The 16,905-nt window shown below is 44.0% G+C and overlaps 1 protein-coding gene across 3 annotated transcripts in view; it reads right to left on the bottom strand.

Annotated features, from left to right (window-relative positions):
* Window positions 1-16,905, bottom strand: part of abca3b (ATP-binding cassette, sub-family A (ABC1), member 3b) — a 37,866-nt gene that overhangs the window by 3,196 nt on the left and 17,765 nt on the right. For all 3 annotated transcript variants that reach the window (XM_018743044.2, XM_018743045.2, XM_029250422.1), the window contains 19 exons: window positions 16,745-16,874; window positions 16,373-16,527; window positions 15,892-16,047; window positions 15,326-15,536; window positions 14,991-15,141; window positions 14,189-14,287; window positions 12,731-12,929; window positions 9,022-9,328; window positions 8,438-8,711; window positions 7,851-8,055; window positions 7,294-7,513; window positions 6,821-6,979; window positions 6,547-6,719; window positions 6,032-6,166; window positions 4,487-4,681; window positions 4,205-4,392; window positions 1,169-1,339; window positions 715-905; window positions 387-460 (listed from right to left, as the gene is read on the bottom strand). In XM_018743044.2, the coding sequence (XP_018598560.2) occupies window positions 387-460; window positions 715-905; window positions 1,169-1,339; window positions 4,205-4,392; window positions 4,487-4,681; window positions 6,032-6,166; window positions 6,547-6,719; window positions 6,821-6,979; window positions 7,294-7,513; window positions 7,851-8,055; window positions 8,438-8,711; window positions 9,022-9,328; window positions 12,731-12,929; window positions 14,189-14,287; window positions 14,991-15,141; window positions 15,326-15,536; window positions 15,892-16,047; window positions 16,373-16,527; window positions 16,745-16,874 (3,393 nt within the window). The remainder of the gene's footprint in view (window positions 1-386; window positions 461-714; window positions 906-1,168; window positions 1,340-4,204; window positions 4,393-4,486; window positions 4,682-6,031; window positions 6,167-6,546; window positions 6,720-6,820; window positions 6,980-7,293; window positions 7,514-7,850; window positions 8,056-8,437; window positions 8,712-9,021; window positions 9,329-12,730; window positions 12,930-14,188; window positions 14,288-14,990; window positions 15,142-15,325; window positions 15,537-15,891; window positions 16,048-16,372; window positions 16,528-16,744; window positions 16,875-16,905) is intronic.

Genomic DNA, 16,905 nt, shown 5'->3' with positions numbered 1-16,905 from the left:
TGCAAGGTCACAGTGATTCCTGCAACACAGGGTGTGAGACAGGGTACACCGTGGATAGGATACCAGTACAGGAGAAACCCACTTACGTACACGTCCACACACTGGGAGGAAAGCAGAACAGCAGAAAACCCACATGGATATGAAGCGAATATGAAAACTAACACAAACCAAGTTGGATTTAAATCCACGTCTGAACACACAGGCTGTGAACTGTGGGGCATCAGTGCTAGCTGCTGCGCTATGAGACTTACAGACATCTCAAAAACCCACTACAAGGAACAGGCCTGAAAACTGTGACCAGTGCTGACCAGTCAGAATGAAGGATCACTCCAAATGTTTTGACTAAAAAACAAGTGCCTACAAAACAAGAGAGAGAAAACCTTTACCTGTGCCCACGTGAGCGTCTTGTCAGTCAGGTGATAGTGCACCATACCCTGGTGCTCATCTTTTAGCATACTCCCTGCAAATACGGTAGCAGAGGTGAGACAGGATTACACTCCTGCAGTTTAGGCACTGCGTGTGCTGGCATATTTCAATTATTCCTTCCTTATTTCCCACTTGCAGAATTACAAATATATGCAGTACATATTTTTGAAGCAGATTGCTTTGATGTGTGAATGGACCTTTTTAAACGATACAGAAACAAATATGGAAGAAAAAAAACGCACGCACACACACAATTATGTTCCTTAAAGAAAACCAAACAGCACTGACCAGGAAAAGTGCTCTCAATGAAGTCTTTGAAGAGCTGTATGTCGGCCTCGTGGAATTCCTGGTGCACCTTGGCCAGCAGGGTGTATCCACTGCCAAACTTGCTTTTCAGGTGCTGTGGGCTGCCCAGGCATTTAAACTGGCCATTGACCATCACAGCCAGCCGAGTGCACAGGGCCTCACACTCCTCCATGCTGTGGGGCAGCCACAAGTGTTACAGTCCGCCTCACAGAAACAAAAGGGGGAGAGGGGGAGGGGAAGCAAGGACAACTGTACCCATGTCCCACATCCTTTTCACACACATTTTCTCTATCTAGTTATGCCACTCGATCACAGAAATTTATACTCACACAATGCGGGGTCTGTCGAACAAGCTGGGGATGTGCCCATGAGGTTGCTGGTACGAAAGCTTTTGCAAATCAGTATAGTGCACTAACTGGCAACATTAGGGACCAACCTGTGTGAGGTGATGATGATGGCTTTGCCTAGCTCCCTGGTTCTGCTCACTGCATCCCACAGCAGCCGACGGGCCACCGGGTCCATGCCTGTAGATGGCTCATCCAGGAAGATGACAGGCGGTCCACCAATCAGGGCTATGCCTGCACTCAGCTTTCTCTTGTTGCCCCCACTGCATAGAAGGGGATGAAGTTTAAAGTTGTATTACATTTATTCAATTAACTGATGCAGCTCTCCAAAGCAGGGGGGAGCGGTGGCACAGTGGGTTGGACCGGGTCGGACTGGGTCCTGCTCTCTGGTGGGTCTGGGGTTCGAGTCCTGCTTGGGGTGCCTTGCAACAGACTGGCGTACCATCCTGGGTGTGTCCCCTCCCCTTCCAGCCTTTCGCCCTGTGTTGCCAGGTTAGGCTCCGGCTCCCCGCGACCCCGTATGGGACAAGCGGTTCAGACGGTGTGTGTGTGTGTGTGTGTGTGTGTGTGTGTGTGTGATGCAAGTTCTCCAAAGCAGCTAACAATTTTAAGCTACTTATTCACCCATCTATATAGCTGAGTAATTTTTACTGAAGCAATTTAGGGTACGTACCTTGCATACTACAGGGCACTATACCCAGAGGTGAGAGTCAAACTTGTAACTGTTGGCTCCAAAGGCAGCAGTTCTAACCACTACCAGCTCTCCCCCTTATACACAAAAGATAATGGCACCTTTACAAATATCACTGCGGTCATAAACCTTCCAGGAAAAGGCAGAGGAATAAAGTTATGTCCACCCTCTACGGCATGACGACTTCAAAAAAAAAAAGAAAAAAAAACAACAAAAAAGGGGGTTTGTAACACAGCAACACTACTAAGCATTCATTCTGAAACCAAATGAAAGTCAATGCAAGAACCTCTTAAGCAACTTGATGAACTGAACTAGTCCTTCACTGTTTTTGTATCATCATATTACAGGCTTGACCTAACTAGAGGAGTAGTAGTAACTGCCAGTGAACTGCTCCAGATTGTAAGGTTTTGGCATATGACCCTCTACAGCCTCATATCATTTGCAACATCACAACCAGAGTGCTACACTCCTCCACCTCTGCCTGCTTGGTGGTCCCATGCATGAAAGGTCGAAAATCAAAAGCAGAAAGCTTTCAGTTCTGGCTCCAATGAGGTGGAATGACCTCCCCTCTCACTCAGAACTGCTAATTCTCTCTTTACATATAAGAAGGGTCTCAAAACTCACTTCTCCCATGATCTCACACAAGAAGACAGTTGGTAGTGTAGCGGCTAAAGCTGCTACCTTTGGACCCAAAAGTAGCAGGTTCAATTCCCACCTCCAGCTGTACTGCCCTTGAGCATGAAATCATCTGCATCAGCATGTTTTTTTTTGATCAAAGGCTTGAACTATTTCGCTAGCTGGCTAGGTTGCTTTGGTTACCACCAAGTAGAGCATATGTTTTTCCATCACTTGGAAAGTGATCCTTGCCTGTTCTAACATAAGTCATGTATATTTAGAGGAAGAATAATTTTAACGATATGAAACTGACCTTACAGTAAAAGTTTTTTAAGAGCATTATGACGTAAGAACCATATATTGTGAAAACTGGTTGGTTAAATATGTTTGAACATGGTCTAAAAAGCATTACATGGAGAAAGGAACCAGTGGGAAAATACCAATTTCTCTTTTGTATTCTCTTTTCAGTTTTAAATTGAATATATTTTGTGCACGATAGACACTTTTTGTGCAAGCTTTTAAGCCATTGCTGAAATATATGCACCATAATGAAGATTCAGTCCAACATAATATAAATAAGACTGAAAACAAAATGGCACCAGTGAGAACAGCTAGACAAACTCAGTAACAGTAGACAGGGGCCTGACAAGAGTAGAGGTTCACCAGTCAATTGACACTGACTGTCTCTTACATGACATTTCTGTTGATTTGAAAAATGGACGTACGCAAGTACAGACGTGTGTCGCTTAACAACAGGGATACGTTCTAAGAAATGCATCGTTAGGCAATTTCATCATTGTGCGAACATAGTGTACTTACACAAACCTAGATGGTATAGCCTCAATGCAGTCAAGAGCTGGAGTGAACATGAGATTTCTGATGCTGCTGCCAGCATAACAGCATACTGTTTTACAGTAAACTTCTTCTATAAGTAGGAGTACAGTGAAATAAGTACAGTATAGTAAATACATAAACCAGTAACATAGGTGTTTATTATCAAGTATTACGTACTGTACATAACACCTGTATACTTTTATATGACTGGCAGCACAGTAGGTTTGTTTACAACAACACCACCATGAACACGTAACATGTTGCGACGGCTAAGAGGTCACTAGTCGATAAGAACTTTTCAGCTCCATTCCAATCCTATAGGACCACTGTCGTATATGCGGTCAGTCAAAATATCGTTAAGTGGCACATGACTGTACAGGACTTGTGAAACACTGCCTGACTCAATCTCTATATGAAATAAACAGGGGTTTAGATTATACAAGTTTTTAAAGTCAGATTCATTCAAACTTCATGTCTAAAAGAACAACACACTCATTTGCTTCTGATCTTTTAGGGTCAGCTGGTAGCATAGTGGTTACAGCTGCTCCCTTTGGACCCAAAGACTGCAGGTTTAAATCTCACCTCCAGCTGTAGTATCCTTGAGCAAGGTACTTACCCTAAATTGTTCCAGTAAAATTACCCAGCTGTATAAATGGGTAAATAACTGTAACCTTAACACTGCAAGTTGCTTTGGAGAAAACCGTCAGCTAACCAAATAAATGTAAAAGTAATCTCACAAGCGTTCAAAACATGTACTTGTTGGTTTAATAATTTAAAGCCTATATGCAGCTACTCATGTAATGATATTGGTGCTATACTGGTTTATACTGTGAAACTGACAATTTAAAAATCATGTATGCACCCAAATCTCTCCTATTTTGTATTGTTCTCTGAGATGTATGTCACTTTACAGAAAAGCATCCGCTAAATGCATAAATGTAAGTGTAAATATGACATCCAAGTGGTACCCTGTTGACCCCACCGATACCTGTAGCCGCGCACTAGGCGGTCAGCATGTGGCTCCAGCAGAAGACAGCGCAGCACATTCTCCACACAGGCTGCGACGTAGCGCTCAGGGATGCCCCGCAACCGCGCATACATGCTGAGCGTCTCCCTGCCAGTCATGTGGTCCAGCAGTGCATCAAATTGTGGGCAGTAGCCAATCCGCTGCTGAACCTATGTCACAGGAGATTAGGTCACATAACTTAAAATGACCCTCTGAAACAGCATCAGATTTACTTCATAACTACGCTTTTTTGAATTGTTCTACCTTCTTAATGTCCCGCAGGATGCTATAGCCATCAATGTAGGCATCCCCAGAGGTGACGGTCTCATCCCCTGTCAGCATCTTGAAGGTGGTGGTCTTTCCAGCACCATTAAAGCCCAGAAGTCCAAAACACTCCCCTTTGCCCACAGCCAGGGACAGCCTATCCACAGCAAGCAATGTCGGCCCGCTGCTGTACACCTGCAGGAAGGCATAACAGTCAGGCGTCCTACTCACACTTTCACAGCCTTAACAAAAAAAAGCCACTTAATTCCCAGAACACTTGAGCACAACTGTCACAAGTTCACAGAAAGAATGAAACCTGGACAGGTACCAACAGCTACACAGCCTCATGCAATTATAAATACTAGCACTGACAGCAAGAGAGTGAGAAATTGAGAATCACTTACAATACACAGTAATTTACCTCCTTTTAATGTGACCTAGCATTTGATCTGATTAAAATAAAATATTTTAGATATAAATATATATTTTGCATATTGTACAGAAGCAGAACATTTACGGTGTTTGCCTGAAAAAGTAAGGGAACCTTTGCTATATCTTTTGCCACAATAATAAAAATTAAATCAAATTCTTGTAACTGCAACAGTCATTTGGGTGACTTAGAGGTATTCTGCCCCCCTACTTTGAATAGGACAGCTTCAATTTATTGATATTTTAAGACATGACTAACTTCACACCAAACTACATAACACACGTACACAGAACAGTTTCTGCATCAGTTCCTGGACCTTATTGCGCTGAACTGCATAGCCCACAATTTAACTGATGAAGAACCTGACAATTTCCTGTAGAAAATTTTTATGCAACTCAGACTACCTCTGCATAAGCTTTTTATGTGATCCTCTATTATAATCAGCGAGGAGCAACAATATAATTTTAACTTCTTTTAATGTTATCTTTCATGTTACATTCACTCCAATTTTATATTCAAATAATGCTTTAATCCGGAAAAGAAAGGATTATGTAGCTAACTGAGATCCTTTTAAAATGGTCATTTGTTAAGTTGCTTTAAGTGTTCAATTTTTTTTAGTTTTAACTTTGAAATCTTTAGCAGGATGTACTTCAGATTTTTGAACTGGTAAAGAAAGATGTTCCCAATTTTCTTTTATAGCATTTTTAAGGTTTACTATCCTTTTACTTTATAACCTTTTGATAAAAACAGCCTTTTTTTAAATTTTGTAAGTTTTATGTTTAATATTACTCAATGTTTGTAACTTCTCTAATAAATAATATTAAAAAAGCCACAACAGCATAGCTATAGCCTTTAAATCCAAACTTTAACATGTTAGAGCGCTAAAAAGTAGCCTGATTATTCACATTGGCAGTGATGAAATGCCTTGTATGTTCTGTGCTCTCAGTCAATATCGAAAATATAATTAGTCTAATTACAAATATAGGAGTCGAAGGTACCATAAATGGAGGAGTCAGAGTCAAAGGTTTTGTGTCCCGATTCCACAGCCCTGCTCTCACCACATGCCCTTATCATACACCCTCTTAGGCTTTCAAACCCTTGATGGTGTGCCACACCTTGGTGAGCTCCTGCAGGATTAGGGGACTCCCAACCATTGATTCCACAGCTGGCTGGCATTCCAGTACCCGCTTCCGTTCCTCAGCCACATCCCGGTCCTCAGGCTGGAGCACTGTCTCCACAACCAGTGGGACCTAGACCAGGGACAAAAGGACACAAGGACACAAGGACACACAGGGTCAGCATACCATAAGACAGACAAGGTAGTAGTGCTCATTACTGCTGATCCCTCAGTTGTCCCTTGAGGGACCTTAGAAATATATACACATCCCATCAAACCAAAGAGATCATATATTAATGTAAAAAGGTAGTAGCAGCAGTACAATCTCCAGCACTGTCAACCAGAAGTAGTACTCGGTCTCACATTTTTCAAAAGTCTACTGTTTGAGGTAAATTAGGTGTATTTAAAAACTAAAACTTTATCATTGTATCAAGATGTCATTCTGGCTCCTACTTTTCATAACAAAGGAACAAGGAAGGCAATGTTCCAATTCTTTATATAACCCTTCTTCACCTTCTTACGTCTCCTGCAAGGGGCACTGAGAAAGTGGCAGAGGGTGCGGACACACTGCAGTTCGATGATGAAAAGCAGCGCTATGAACGCCACGCCCTGTAGCGACATGGCTATCAGAAAGCGGCCAATACCCGGTTCAGACATGGAAAAGTAGTTCTCCTGGTAGGTGAGGTCTGAAAAAGCATAGAACATTATGTTGTTTCACACTTGTCACACATATGAATAAAAACAAAGTTTCACCAATCATCCAACGTCACACAATTGTTAGACTTACTGTAGAGCTTGCAGAATGAATGGGCAATAGGGTTTGAGGTGCAGAAGGTGATCAGCTCATAGTTCTGGTAGAATTGGCTGAAAGACATTCCCAAGCAGTAGTTTGGGAATACCAAGAAGACCTTGTCCAAGATGAGAGAGAGGTGCTCCAGTTGTAGCTCTGAATGATGCAAATGAAAGAAAACAATGTTTAATTTTTTTATTTAAAAATCAAAGTCAGTCACTTCATAAGTGGTCTGGCAGGATGACTGAAGGGATGTTCCCACTTTTAAGTGTCTGATCTTTAAAGGACTATAGCAATCATAAGAAATACTGAAGAAAATCATTTAATCTGTGCAAAGATCAACCACATATTATATGCCACCAAATACAACTGCACTCTGACTACTGGTCATAAAAACTCTATACTTCTCGCAACAGAAAGCATCAGAGAGAGGCCTTCCCAGAAGACCCAAGCTCCATTCCCATCCTTACCAGGGATGGTCATGATGGTGACAGTGAGGAAGGTGGCCGTGCCGGTGATGATATTAAAGACAGTGAGGCGTGTGTAGGCTGCAGCAGCAGTGGAGAACAGAAAGCTCAACAGGTACATGAGGGGCACAACAGCCCAGCCATAGAGCAGTAGCAGCAGCAGCACATCCACTAAGTGGTTGTCCCATATGAAGGCATGTACTCCAAATGCCCGGAACACCACCTGGAAGTTGAGTGGAGCAGTCAGAACATGTCATAGATTTATTTTTGACAACAAGATCTTCACCGAAAAATATATGGTATTATGTAGAGAGGAGGAGGACAAAAGAGAAATTACACATTAACTCATACATGTAACCTGAAATGGTTCTGTGTGCATGTTCTCAGAAATACAGCTGTATTTCCAAGACTGCAAGTTAAATAAAAATATCAAAATACAATGACAAAATAAACCGGATTAACATTGCAAGATTTCGCATTGTTCCCCATGTAGACTCAACAAGGCAAATGCAACATATGGATGCAATACCAATGAAAGGTGACAGGGGGCGACTACTGACCAGCATGAGTACACAGGGCAATAGAAAGTTGATCAGGTCCCAGAGGAGCGCCGAGAACCAGAAGTTGGACAGATAGACGCCACTGACTTGCTGAACGTGTTTGGACTTGATGGAACGCTCAATGACCAGGAGAAGGGCGAAGGTGCTTGACAGGGATGCCATGCCATACATGAGGTTTATGGCAATGGCAAAGCCTGTCTGGCTCCTAGATGGCAAAGGTGGAACAACCAGAAAGAAAAGTCACCTTCTATGCCAGGCTGTGAGAATCACAGTCACATGCACATCATGAACTACACCACTGCCTACAGCAGTAGTAGTAACCCGTTTTTGGATTAAAGTTTACGGTGAGCTACGGGTTAAATCCATCTGAAAACCTCCATAAAGAGTCTTGCTAGGAAATCGAACTTTTACGCAATATATGCATCATCCCCTGCACTGAGAGCACATAATGTGATTAGACACAAACATTAGACAAAGAATTCCTCTCTGTTAGCCCAGTTTGTTCTGTTAGTTCACCCTCAGCAGTGAAAACTAACAATAATACATGTAATGGCTGTTAGTGTTGTGATGTCTCATGTGACTCGTACTCTGTGAGCTCGCTCTGGGCAGTCTCCGAGATATTTCGGGGCATGGGGTGATTGACAGTGTGGATGGAGGCGTTGGGGCCTGCCAGCAGGCTGTAGAGGGCACTGTCCAGCAGCATCAGAGCTGTAGCAGGCGTATGGTAACCCTGGTTGTTGAAGTAAGCTGTGGCTTCAGCTAAGTATTGTGAGCGTTGCTGGATGGAAGCGCCCACAACACAATGCTCGCTGAAGGCTCCGCCTTCCTCCTTGGAGATGCGGAGGACGTAATCAGGTAGGTCTAGGACAAAGAGCAGTCAGGCAAACACTGTTACCCCAACAGAGACATAAAGTATGTAATGAATATTCATCAATAGGACACTCATGGCTCAAATTGAAGACACACAAGTAAAATACAAACAAATTACTGTCAAGTGACTTTCATACTGCCTGACAAATCAAACAAGTTACATGGTAGTCACAATAACTCATACACTATGTTAACACTTTAAGTGGCTGGAAACCGGAGTACATATGAGATATCCATGCTAAATAGCATTTCCTGACATACATATGAAGTAAATCCCATAAAGAACCCCTTTATAATTTACCAGTGATGTTCTCGGGCCAGGAATCCTGCTCTAGGAGCTGTGCAGTATATGCTGCAGCGAGTTTGGCCGCCACAGCCCCTGCCCCTGTCTCCAACGCAACAGGGACGGTGGTTCGGCCATAGCGGCTCAGAGTGAGATCCAGCTGAGGTGAATCCTGTTGGCTTGGGAAGGTGCGGGCCACAACCAGAGCAAGCACGGTGAAGATCAGTGGCACCAGGAACTGCGCCACCATCACTTTCCAGTTCCGCCAGCTATAAAGCGCCCTCTTCAGAAACATGGCATAGAACTGCTGCATATACAGCCAAAGCTGCCAGGAAAATGAGAGAAAGGACTTGTTTCAACAGCTTAGTGAAAATCATATTCAGCTTTCTCTCGCAATACTAAGAGCAGCAATGTCTCATTTCCAAGTAATCTTGGTCAAACTCACTTGAGCCTATTCCTTTATGTAGGAGTATTCTCAGTAGATTTCCGTAGATTTGTAATGCATTTACCCATCAATCCATCCATTTCTAACTCCTTAACACATGTTGCAGAGTGTGACCCCACAACTCTGTATCTGCGATCTTGTTCTTTTGATCATTATCCAATGCTTGCAACCATAAGTGAGTATGGAAATGTGTAGACTGCATGGTAAACAGCAAGCTTTGTCTGCTGTTTCACCACCACCACCTGTACAGGATCCAATATAAAGCACATATGGCACTATTCCATTGATCAGTCTCATAATCAAACGCTTCCTTATGAAAAGCACTGCAAGGTACTTAATCTCCTCCATATGGGGGTCAATGGTCATCTGGAGAGAACCTGCCCTTTTTTTCCATATAGAATCATCACCTCAGAATTAGAAGTGCGCATCTTCTTCCCAACTGTATTACATGTAGCCGCAAACTGCTCCAGTGCAGTGCACCTGCTACGCTGTCCCAGAATAGTACTTAGAGTGGCTGCCTTTGGACCCAAAGGTCACGGGTTCAAGCCTCACCTCCAGCTGTAGTACCCTTGAGCAAGGTACTTACCCTTAACTGCTCCGGTAAAATTACTCACGTGTAAATAACTTTAAATACCTTAACATTGTAAGTCACTTTGGAGAAAACTATCAGCTAAATTCCACCCATCCATTTTCCAGACCACTTGTCCTGTCCATGAAAACCACAAACAGGAGTGGAGACAAGGCACAACCTTGGTGGAGTCCAACATCCACGCTGAACGGGCTTCACTTAATGCCGAGTATGCGGACACAGCTCTTGCTCGATGTGTACAGAGACCCGCAAGTAGTGGTCCTAGCACCCCATGCTCCCTAAGCACCTCCCCACAGAATTTCTCGGCGAGTATGGTCGTAGGCCTTCTTCAAGTCCACAAAACACACGTAGACTGGATTAGCAAACTCCCATGCCCCCTCAATTATCTGTGAAAGGGTGAAATGCTGGTCCACTGTTCCACGGCTAGGACGGAACCCGCATTGTTCCTCTTCAATCCGAGGTTCAATTCCTTTCCAGTACCCTGGTATAGACTTTCCCAAGGAGGCTGAGAAGTGCGATACCCCAATAGCTGGCATACACTCGCCGGTCCTCTTTCTTAAAGATAGGGACCACCACCCCAGTTTGCCAATCCAAAGGCACTGTCCCCGAGGTCCATGCAATGTTGCAAAGGCGTGTCAGCCATGACAGCCCTACAACATCCAGGGCCTTAAGCAATTCCGGGTGAATTTCATCCACCCTCGGTGCTTTGCCACTGTGAAGCTTTCCAACTTCCTCAGTGACTTCCACCAGGGAAGTAGACTCTTGATACCCCGGAAGCCTCTGGCCCTGACTCCTGTAAGGGAGGCATATCTCTCAGGTTTACAAGTTCCTCAAAGTGCTCCTTCCACCTCCTGACAATATCTTCAACTGAGGTCAGAGTCCCTCCACCTTTGCTGAGCACACCTTGAGCAAAGCTCCTCCGACCCCTCCTGAGCCGCCGGATGGTTCTCCAGAACCTCTTTGAGTACAACTGATGGTCATTTTCCATAGCCTCTCCAAAGTCCTCTCATGCTCTGGATTTTGCTTCTGTACCCGCAGCCGCCTTTTTTGCCTGCCAGTACCTATCTGCTGAGTCAGGAGTCCTTAGAACCAACCAGACCCTAAAGGCCTCCTCCTTCTTCAACTTGACAGCTTCCCTCACCACCGGTGCCCACCAACGGGTTACTGGGTTGCCACCATGACTGGCACCTAGAAGCTTTTGCCCACAACTGTGCCTGGCTGCAGCCACAATGGAGGCTTTGAACAGGGTCCATTCAGACTCCATGTCTCCGGGACCTGAGAGAAGTTCTCACGGAGGTGGGAGTTAAAATCATTCCAGACAGGGTCCTCCAACATTTGTTCCTAGCACACCCTCACTATACGCTCGGGTCTATCCAAGAGTTTTCCCCACCATCTGATCCAGCTCACCACCAGATGGTGATCAGTTGACAGCTCAGCACCTCTCTTCACCTGAGTGTCCAGAACATGTGGCCTCAAGTCAGATCAAACAACTACAAAGTCAATCATTGACCTTTGGCCCAAGGAGCTCTGGTACCAAGTACACTTACAAGCATCCTTGTGTTCGAACACGGTGTTTGTTGTGGACAAACCGTGACTAGAACAGAAGTCCAAAAACACTATTGGGTTTAGATCAGCCAAGCTGTTCTTCTCAATCACCACACTCCAGATTTCCCAGTCATTGCCAACGTGAGCAATGAAGTTCCCCAGCAGGACTATGAAGTCTGTATGTGGGGCCCTGTCCAAAACCACACCCACCCTCTCCAAGAAGGTAGAATTCTCTGAACTGCTGTTTGGGACATAAGCACACACAAGAGTCAAAGTTTTCCTCCTTAAGTCACATTCAGGTGACTCTCTCATCCACCGGTATAAACTCCAGCTGTATGGCAGTAAGCTTGTGAGTACCTCTACAGCTGCCCAGCGTCTCTCACCCCGTGCAACTCCTGAGTAGGGGAGACTACCCCTCTATCGAGGAGTTTGGTTCCAGAGCCAACACTGCAAGTGGAGGTGAGCCCAACTATATCTAGTTGGTATCTCTCAACCTCCTGCACCAGTTCCAGCTCCTATCCCCCCCAGTGAGGTGACATTCCACGTGCCAAGAGCAAGCTTCTGTCACGAGGGTCCGTGACACCATGAATCATCCTACCCCTCCTGCTGCCTGAAAGGCACTGCACCCAACCCCCAACCCCCTAGCTAAATTAATAAATGTAATGCAATGAACATGTCCCAGGAGACACAGTATCTTATTGTATCAGTTGTCTCCACCTCAGAAACCCTAGCCAGAAAGATGCACCCTGACCCTCCAGAATTTTCCCGCACTGTCTAACGGGAATAGGGCAGGCCTACTGGGGTCAGGAGATCCTCAGAGTACTTTTTTCCACAACTTCCCAACAATACCTCCAGCTGAATCAGCAGAGAACAGCTTTGCTAAGAACAGGCTCAGAAGACAATATTCTGTTTACACCTCTTGCATCACAGCAGCTTCAATCACTTGTTCACTTTTTTTTTTTTTTTTTAATTTTCTTCTTATTTATATGGTTGGTTACTTATGTCAACTGTACAGCACGTTACGACAATCTGTTTGTAAAAAGACTAAGATCTCAGTTCAACTGAATTAGAGAAACCTGCAAAAGCACAGGATCACAAGGACCAGGAAAGGGTACTATATGATTAATTGCTCTATATGTGCTACTCACCCCTGTGTTCAGCTTGATATTCGAACAGTCCTCTGAGACGAGCGTTCCACTGTCAGTGAAGTCTGTCACATCCGTCATGCCACTGATACTGCTAGCATCGTCCATAGTCCAATCATGTGATCGGCGCTCATGCTGGTACTGCAGAGCAGGTAGCTGGATGGCTTGAATGTCCAAGCTTGAGTCCACCAGCTTCCCGACCCTATGAACACGCATCCATAAACCAACCGAGAGACAGACATAGGTAAAGGTGATGCCAGTAAACTGATCAGGAAAGCTGACTTTGTCCTGAAATTTATCATGGACACACTGGAGAAAGTAGTAGAGAAGAACATTTAAACTTCTAGATGATATGGATGTTGACTCTCACCCTTTGTATGTTACCCTGGCAAGGATGGGAATATTTTTTTATGACTTTTAAAAAAGTTTTTTTTTTTTTTTTTTTTTAAAACAGTTTTTTTTTTTTTTTTTTTTAGCATTTTCCGTATCTGTTTTCTTCCCTAAAACGTTTAAAATTGTTAAAAGTGATATCACTGACACACAATCTATGACTGCCGTCAACCAGCTTCTTTTTGCCACTGCACCCTCTGCCCAGTCTAAACTTTAGGAACAGGCTTGGCACAGAAAATGTCCTTGTTATTTAATTTATAAATGTCATTTAATTAATTCATTCATTTTATTAATTTAAGTACTTTGTGCTGATAGTTTCCTGAAATTTAAAGCAGTTTGAGCGTGTCTTGATATGATACCAAGAAAACCTCCTAAGATTTGATGAAAAAAAGAAAATTTAAAATCAATATTTTTTTTAAAAAAATTATTGATTTAAATTGGACAACCCTGGCATCATGGATACTGACTCGCACGCTCTGTATTCTACCCTGGCTAAACAGAAGAGCACCTTCAACAACAGACATGTTCAACTACACTGTTCCAAAAACTATCTGAGATGATACCTGCCAACAGCCATTAATCATCTTGATGTTGCGGTAGTAACGACCTCATTGTCTGTGTAGTACTGAGCAGTCAGTACTACTTTTTAATTTATTTGCATACTATTTACACTCTTTTACATCTGTCCAAATGTGATATTTGTGAACACAAGTCACTGAAAGAGACACTACATTTTATTTGATCCACCAGACCAAATGTTTCCTACTCTTAGGACTCATACCAGAGTTTAAAAACAGAACACAAAGGGGCACTTGCTGTACTAGATATGACACCTTTCCTTATATATCCTATGAATGAGGAGTACCATCAATATTTTGGCAGTAGCATACAACCAAGGGAGGAAGGGGGTTATTTCTGTTTGAAAATAAAATTGATTCCCACACTGACTCTTACAACAACACTTTAAAGCACAAACAACCCTCACTGTGCCTGTGGACTGGACAGAATTTGGCAAGCTCAGATCTAGTAGATTTATTAAGGTCAATGACTTGAAATTTCAGCCAAGTATACCTGAGAAAGACTTCCTCCATAGTGGTGACTGAGGCCCCATAGCTGGCAATCCCAAGCTCCTCGCGGTTCATCTCCAACTCCGCAAACAACAGCTCAAACCTGGAAGCACATTTGGCAGTAAATGTCACAGAGCTGCTCCTACACAGCAACAGTAATCAATGAATGTACAAAGAGCTGCACCTCTACCCATATTATAGTTACCTTCCACTATTCAGTGACTCAGAAGTTTCATTAAACCGCTGCAAAATAGTCCATGAAATTCTAAGATGAAAAAGCAGTTACAGTGCTCTGTGTTTAGATGTCATTGTGTTCTGTGCTCAGGGGGTGGCGGTGGCACAGCGGGCTTGGCCGGGTCTCGCTCTCTGGCGGGTCTGGGGTTCGAGTCCTGCTTGGGGTGCCTTGTAACAGACTGACGTCCCATCTGGAGCGTGCCCCATCCCCCTCCAGCCTTGCGCCCTGTGTTGCCAGATTAGGCTCCGGTTCGCCGCAACCCCACTTGGGACAAGCGGTTTCAGACAGCGTGTGTGTTTTGTGCTATATATAATGGTCCTTCAAGAATCACCACGTGTATACAGTGAGACAACTGCCAAGCAGAGTCACTGACATTCTAGGTCAAATGTCAGCATTTTAATATATTGGCCTAATACATTGTTTGAACTTGCAGCAATATTAAAAATGGGTGGGACACTTAGATTTACATTTATTTATTTAGCTAGCAGACGCTTTTCTCCAAAGCGACTTCTGATTAACTTTACATAGTGTTATCAGATAAGGGGTCAAGGGAAGGGGCCTTAAGCCTTACCGGCTTGTATTCTCCTTGGGTAGGATGTAGGAGAGCTCGGCCCCTGCACTGCTCTCCAGCGTGGCGTTGGGCACATACATGTGGACCAGTTGTGTGATCCTCGACACGTCACACATCTCACCTTTTACAATAACCATGTGGTAACCAGCACCTGAAGCAAGGGACAGAGTGAGAGAAGCATGAAACAAACAAGGAAAGGGACCTATTCGCTGCATCCTCAAACAAAAACCACTTTCCAGCAAGTGCACTCAAATTTTTCATCATTACAGTAAAATAATCCAGTAACAACGCCAGAAACACTTAAGTCCCCCAATGACCCTCAAACACCATCTCACCATATTTGTTTTTGAGGAACAGTGGAGAGCCACAGCACTGCAGCTCCCCACTAGCCATGATGGCAATGCGGTCACCCAACAGATCAGCCTCATCCATGAAGTGTGTGGTCAGCAGAATGGTGCGGCCCTGCTTCTGGCTCTGCAGCAGGTCCCAGGTGGCTCGGCGAGCTGAGGGATCCATGCCTGATGTAGGCTCGTCCAACATCACTACCTACAATCAATGTGTGGGGCAGGGCATTACTAACAGCACAGCCTTGATCATAAATGATCCCAGTATAAAAATCTCATGTTCTATTGAGCAGTCAAATTTAAACCTTTGGGCTGAATGTTACGCTACAAATTAAATGAAAATATGTATTAAGAAAAAACCCATATAAACACCATAGAAAGACAATCTTAGTAACCCGTCAAGAGCTGACAAGCAGAAGCCACCCTAACAAGCACTGAAAAAAGTAGCTCATAAGAATTATGATTTATTGCATTTCGTTGCTGTGTACCTGTACTATGCAATGACAATAAAGTTGTATCTATCTATCTATCTATCTATTAGTTTAAAGGTAGCTTACCTTGGATTCTCCAATGAGGGCAATACCAATAGAGAGCTTCCGCTTCATCCCTCCAGAGAGAATCTTAGAGCGTACGTTTCGCTTGTCCTCTAGCTTCAGGATACGGATGGTCTGATCCACCTCCTCTCCAATCTTCTTGCGGGGATAACCTTTTAGCTGAAGTTCAGAGGGAGAGAGGACAGAAGGAACATGAAAAGGTGAAGATTTATTTATTTAAAAAGAAATTAATTAAAAAAATAAATCCATCAGGCACTTGGCTAGAAGGGGTACACCCTGGATGGGATGTCAGTCCATGATACAGTAGCCATGCACTTTGGGAAATTTAGCACCGCCAATTCACCTGAACTGACATCAGGAGGAAACCAGAGCACCCAGAGAAAACCCACACTACACCCAAACATCCCAGGCAGATGTGAGACAGATGTAGGGGTGTGAGTGCACAGGTGTGCAGACACACAAACATGAAGATGTAGGCAGCTACCTGGGCATAGAAGAGCAGGTGCTCCTTCACAGTGAGGTTGTCAAAGAGCACGTCGTGCTGTGGACACAAACCCAGGCTACGACGGACCAGCGTCATGTCCTGGCAGATGTCATATCCATTGATGTAGGCACAGCCACTGGTTGGAGGGAACAGGCCTGTAGGGAGAACATGGTGAAAAAGAGGCTGGAACAGCACAATTTAATGTCTGCTTGGAGAACCACATTGCATAACTAGGTCTTGGGTTTACAAAATATTAATCAACAAGACTCTGAACCAACATCATCAGGGCATGTGCTTGTGTGTGCCTATCTCCATATGTGCATGTGGTTGTGTGTGCTTGTGTATTTAGGTGCACGCCTGTCATTCTCTCACCAGTCAACATGGACAAGGTTGTGGTTTTGCCAGCTCCATTGTGCCCCAGCAGTACAGTAATTTGGCCCTCAAACATGTTCAAGGTCAAGTCTCGGACTGCCTCCCGCATTTTGTTGCCCACTTTAAACACCTAGTGTAGTGGGAGGGCAAAGGTCAAAACA

This window comes from Scleropages formosus, chromosome 3, assembly GCF_900964775.1.
Source record: "Scleropages formosus chromosome 3, fSclFor1.1, whole genome shotgun sequence".
Taxonomy (NCBI): Eukaryota; Metazoa; Chordata; class Actinopteri; order Osteoglossiformes; family Osteoglossidae; genus Scleropages; species Scleropages formosus.
Note: the sequence above shows the minus strand (reverse complement) of the source record. Positions and strands in the feature narration are given on the sequence as shown.